The following is a 4,424-nucleotide window of genomic DNA, read 5'->3' on the forward strand; positions in this document are numbered from 1 at the left end:
TGGCGTTCGCCTGCGTAGGCGTGCAGGCGCAGGTGGGCGACGGTGGCGGCGAGATACGAAGGAGAAACTCTCTCCCCCTTGGTTCGTCGTGGCGGCGGAGAGAAAAAGGAAGAGGAGAGCTCCTGTAAGGAATCGACACCCCCCCTCCCCCCCCAAAAAAAAAACAGACCACTCTTTTCGCTGCTCTAAGATGGATTGCTATAGTAAAATGACCAAAATGCCCCTCCTCCTTCTCCTAATTACTCCTCTACCCTTAATCAATATCCACATCAACATGTAAATCCAAGGCTCGAATTACATTGAACCAAGCAGACTCGTATGAGTACGATTTGCGCTTGTCAAATGTCAGATCGGTTGGGGCAAAATTCGCCCAAACAAATCAAGTTATTATGCGAGCATTCGGGTACAAATTCAGTTCACCATGACCATCAGTGTTAGATGAAGATCATAATTAACCGTTATATATTAAGAAACAAACGACTCACAACAGCCTCGAAGTACAACTTAAGGCGGCGGGAAGAATCTATTTTAAGGACATTGTTTCTAATGCATGCCTCAACATCACTGTATGACTGCGTACAACAATGCATTCAGACTCGGTCAACACTTGGCAATCGGAGACGTTTCTTCCTGATTCGGTCACTTGAGAGAACTTGTCCTGACTTCACTGCATTTGAGATCTTCCTCTCTCGATTCAGCGTCTGTTCAGACGACTTGTTTCTTGACTCGGCAGCACTCAAAATTAACTCAGGAGAACTTATCCCGACTCGGCTGCACTCTGCATCTTCCTCTCCCAACTCAACAACACTCAGAATCCATTCGGCAAAACTAGTCCTGACTCGATAACACTTGGCTGTTAGACGACTTGGTATTTGGCGACTCGGACAAGTCACACGTCGCTAATCAGGCAGTTAGGTGACATTCCTACTCAGATTCACCGAAAGTTTATCAAAACCAGTTCTACTGACAATTTAATATTATCGGCTCATGTCTCTTAATACATAAGACTGATTTGATACCGTAGTAGTTTCAATTTCAGTATTTTTTTTTCCCTCACCGATGGCAATTGGAAGATTGTCTAAGGTACTGTAAACCAAGATCCCAATTCTTATAACTACAACCTTGGGCAGCGAGGAAAGGGATGAGAGTATAAGGTTTATCCATTGAAAGTGGCAAAACATGCATACAACTATATCGGCTTAAAACATCAAAGAGATAGGACAAGACGCAGTAAACAATTATTCCAAAACAGAAGGAAAGAAAAAATTCATGGAAATGCGGAACCTTAACTATAAAGAATCATCATCTATGATACGAATGATGCACCGCCGACCACCTTGCACGATCTGCTCCTTAATTAATCAGGCAACAGCAGGCATGTCCTTGAGCCATGCGTCCAGAGGCTTCCCAATCGAGTAAACGATGAACCCAATCTCCCTGAGCTTCTGCGGGTCGACCACATTGCGGCCGTCGAAGAAGAAGGCCGGCTTCTGCATGTTGTCATAGATCTTCTGGTAATCCAACTCCTTGAACTCATTCCATTCCGTGAGGATGCAAACGCCGTGCGCCCCCTTGGTCGCCTCGTATGCGTCCCAGGCAACGCTCACCTGCTTCACGGCAGTCGGGCTCGTCGGCTGAAGGTGCACCGGATGATCCCAATCGAACTTGCTCATCGCTATGTCGCGTTGGATCTGGTCCTCCGTCACCTGGGGGTCGTAAATGCTGATCTTGGCCTTGTCCCCCAACAGCCCCTTGCAAACATCGATGGCAGGGGTCTCCCTCGTGTCGCCCGTGTCCTTCTTGAAGGCGAATCCCAGCACGGCAATCTTTTTCCCGGCGACGGTGTTGAACATGGAGGCGACGACGCGGTTCACAAAGCGGCTCTTCTGGTAGTCATTGATCTTAATGACCTGCCTCCAGTAGTTGGCTACCTCCGGCAGGCCATTGCACTCGCATATGTAGACGAGATTAAGGATATCTTTCTGGAAACAGGACCCTCCGAATCCGACACTAGCGTTGAGGAATTTAGGGCCGATCCTTGAATCTTTGCCGACGGCGTAGGCCACCTCAGAAACATCGGCTCCGGTAGCCTCGCAGAGTGCAGAAATAGCATTGACCGAAGATATCCTCTGTGCCAAGAAGGCATTCGCCGCCAGCTTCGAGAGCTCTGCCGACCACAGGTTGGTCGTTATGATGCGGTCCTCGGGTACCCAATGAGCGTAAACGTCTTTCAAGGCTTGAACAGCCTTGCGGCCCTCCGGAGTCTCCCGGCCGCCGATGAGAACCCGGTCAGGCTTGAACAGGTCCTCGATGGCCGTGCCCTCTGCGAGAAACTCTGGGTTCGAGAGAATCTGATAGTTGATGCCTTTGCTGTTGTGAGTCAGAATCTTCTCGATGGCCTCCGCGGTCTTGACCGGAACTGTGGATTTCTCGACCACGATCTTGTCGGACTTGGAAACGTCGGCGATCATGCGAGCCGCGCTTTCCCAGTAGGTGAGGTCGGCCGCCTTTCCTGCTCCGAGGCCGCGGGTCTTCGTGGGAGTGTTCACGGAGACGAAGATGATGTCAGCCTCGGCGACATGCTGCTCGACGTTGCTACTGAAGAAGAGGTTCCTTCCGCGGCACTGCTTGACGACCTCATCGAGGCCTGGCTCGTAAATAGGGAGACGATCGCTGTTCCATGCTGCGATGCGGCTCACGGAGATGTCGACGACGTAGACCTCGACGGAGGGGCACTTGAAGGCGATCACGGCCATGGTTGGTCCGCCGACGTAGCCAGCACCAATGCAGCATATCTTCACCATGTTTCCTGCAATTGAGCGACTTATCAAAACGCCGACTACTTGGATTGGATTGGATGATCTTTCAAAACAGAAGATCTAACAGAAGATCCCAAATCAGTTTCATTACTGAAAATCCCACCATGCTTTGGATCTAGATCCGGAAGAATAAAAATAAGTTGCAGAGGAAACCGAAAGCGGATCTAGCATCCCCAACTCACCTTAGATCGATAAATTAAAACTTTTTTCTTAAAAAAAAAAAAACAGAGCCTCGAGAGGGAACAGGAATTTTAAGCATAAAGAATATTTAAAAGATCACCTTAGCTTGAAGGGGCTCTCAGCCTGACTCTGGCTCCGGCGAAGGGCTGAGAGAAGAGAATGAGAAGAAAAGGTGGTGCTTGAAGAAGATGGTAGCTCCTCTCCTTAAATACCCGAACTCATTGAGATCTACTGCCCCCTCCTTCCAAGAACCAGCCGTGAAAATGGCCAGATTTTACCAGCTTAGTTGGACAGCTCAACACGTCTTGAAGCAGCTTCAAAGTCTACCAAACTTAAGAAAAGAGGGGGACCGAGTCTTTTTATTGTTTAGCTCATGTTCCGAATTATTCTATATTCTATATTCTAATTCTATATTCCAGGAAATAAAGGTTTTGCTTTCATGAATGCCAAAATAATAATATTTATACTCTAAACAGAATTAGAAAGAAAACAAAACAAAACATTATTGCTAAGGGTAAAGACGGCTTCTATCGCATGTATCTATCCAGGTAAATCAGAAACCTTTGAATTCAAGGAAGACGGCTATTCCAGACCTAACACTCAAGTGACATGTAAGTTATTTTCTTGATTATAAACAAAATGGGAGCACATGTTTCGTTTAGTAACAGTTAGGTTGTGCGTACTAACAAAAATGCCGAGTAAAACTAAAATGATTGAAAAATTCAAAACAAGGGGAAGCAAATTTAGGTGACAGGGTGCTGTCGGTGGCGTTGCTCGGCCAAACCCGCTTGTTTGCTTGCTGGAAACTGAAGCCTCGCCATTCAATTGGCTGACTTGAAGATTCCACTCCTAATTTAATTGATTGATGGAGCGAGTCCATGTGATGCGAATGGGCATGGAGCATTGGGACACTTCACCAACCTCACTTGGTCATTTATTTGGACTCCATTCACTTCAAGTCAGCAATAAGAACATGTCGTATAAAAATATCTTACGGGTTAGTTTCACATGGAAAATGGTACCTTCGTGAGAGGTTTTGGACCCATGTATTCACAAGTATCTTGTTTGGATGCAATTCATAAATCTTATTTGTAAAATCAAAGGTCAAGGTCATGATAGTTATGGGAAACTAATGAAGAAGACTTTTGTTTCTTAATCGAGTTCTCCGGTCTAGTTGAGTTTGGCCAACTTCTCTAATCTGGTTCGTGTTCAGCTGCCCGTCAGCTAAATGGTAGAATTTCATAGTGTAAAATTTAAAGCTCGATTCTTATACACTTTTGAGGATCTACTCAACAAGGATCTAGCCAGAATGGCCTGAGCTAATTAAGCTACATTTAATTTTCAGGGTGAAACTATTCACTAATTCTTCAAAGGTCAATAGATCTTGATCCTTCTTAATTACATATGAATCAAACGTCCCATAAA

General features: G+C 46.1%; 1 protein-coding gene across 1 annotated transcript; it reads right to left on the reverse strand.

Moving 5' to 3' along the window:
• Nucleotides 1–1,142: 1,142 nt before the first annotated feature.
• Nucleotides 1,143–3,260, reverse strand: LOC122023663 (UDP-glucose 6-dehydrogenase 5). Its single transcript, XM_042581912.1, has 2 exons — nt 3,100–3,260; nt 1,143–2,809 (listed from the first exon to the last, which is right to left on the reverse strand). Exon 2 carries the CDS (start codon nt 2,802–2,804, stop codon nt 1,362–1,364), a length of 1,443 nt encoding a protein of 480 aa, XP_042437846.1. The 5' UTR covers nt 2,805–2,809; nt 3,100–3,260; the 3' UTR covers nt 1,143–1,361.
• Nucleotides 3,261–4,424: the final 1,164 nt, after the last annotated feature.

Source organism: Zingiber officinale, chromosome 9B (genome assembly GCF_018446385.1).
Source record: "Zingiber officinale cultivar Zhangliang chromosome 9B, Zo_v1.1, whole genome shotgun sequence".
Lineage (NCBI taxonomy): Eukaryota > Viridiplantae > Streptophyta > Magnoliopsida > Zingiberales > Zingiberaceae > Zingiber > Zingiber officinale.

Excerpts from the sequence above, each read along its gene's own strand:
- LOC122023663 (XM_042581912.1), bottom strand. The coding sequence starts at position 2,804 with ATGGTGAAGATATGCTGCATTGGTGCTGGCTACGTCGGCGGACCAACC.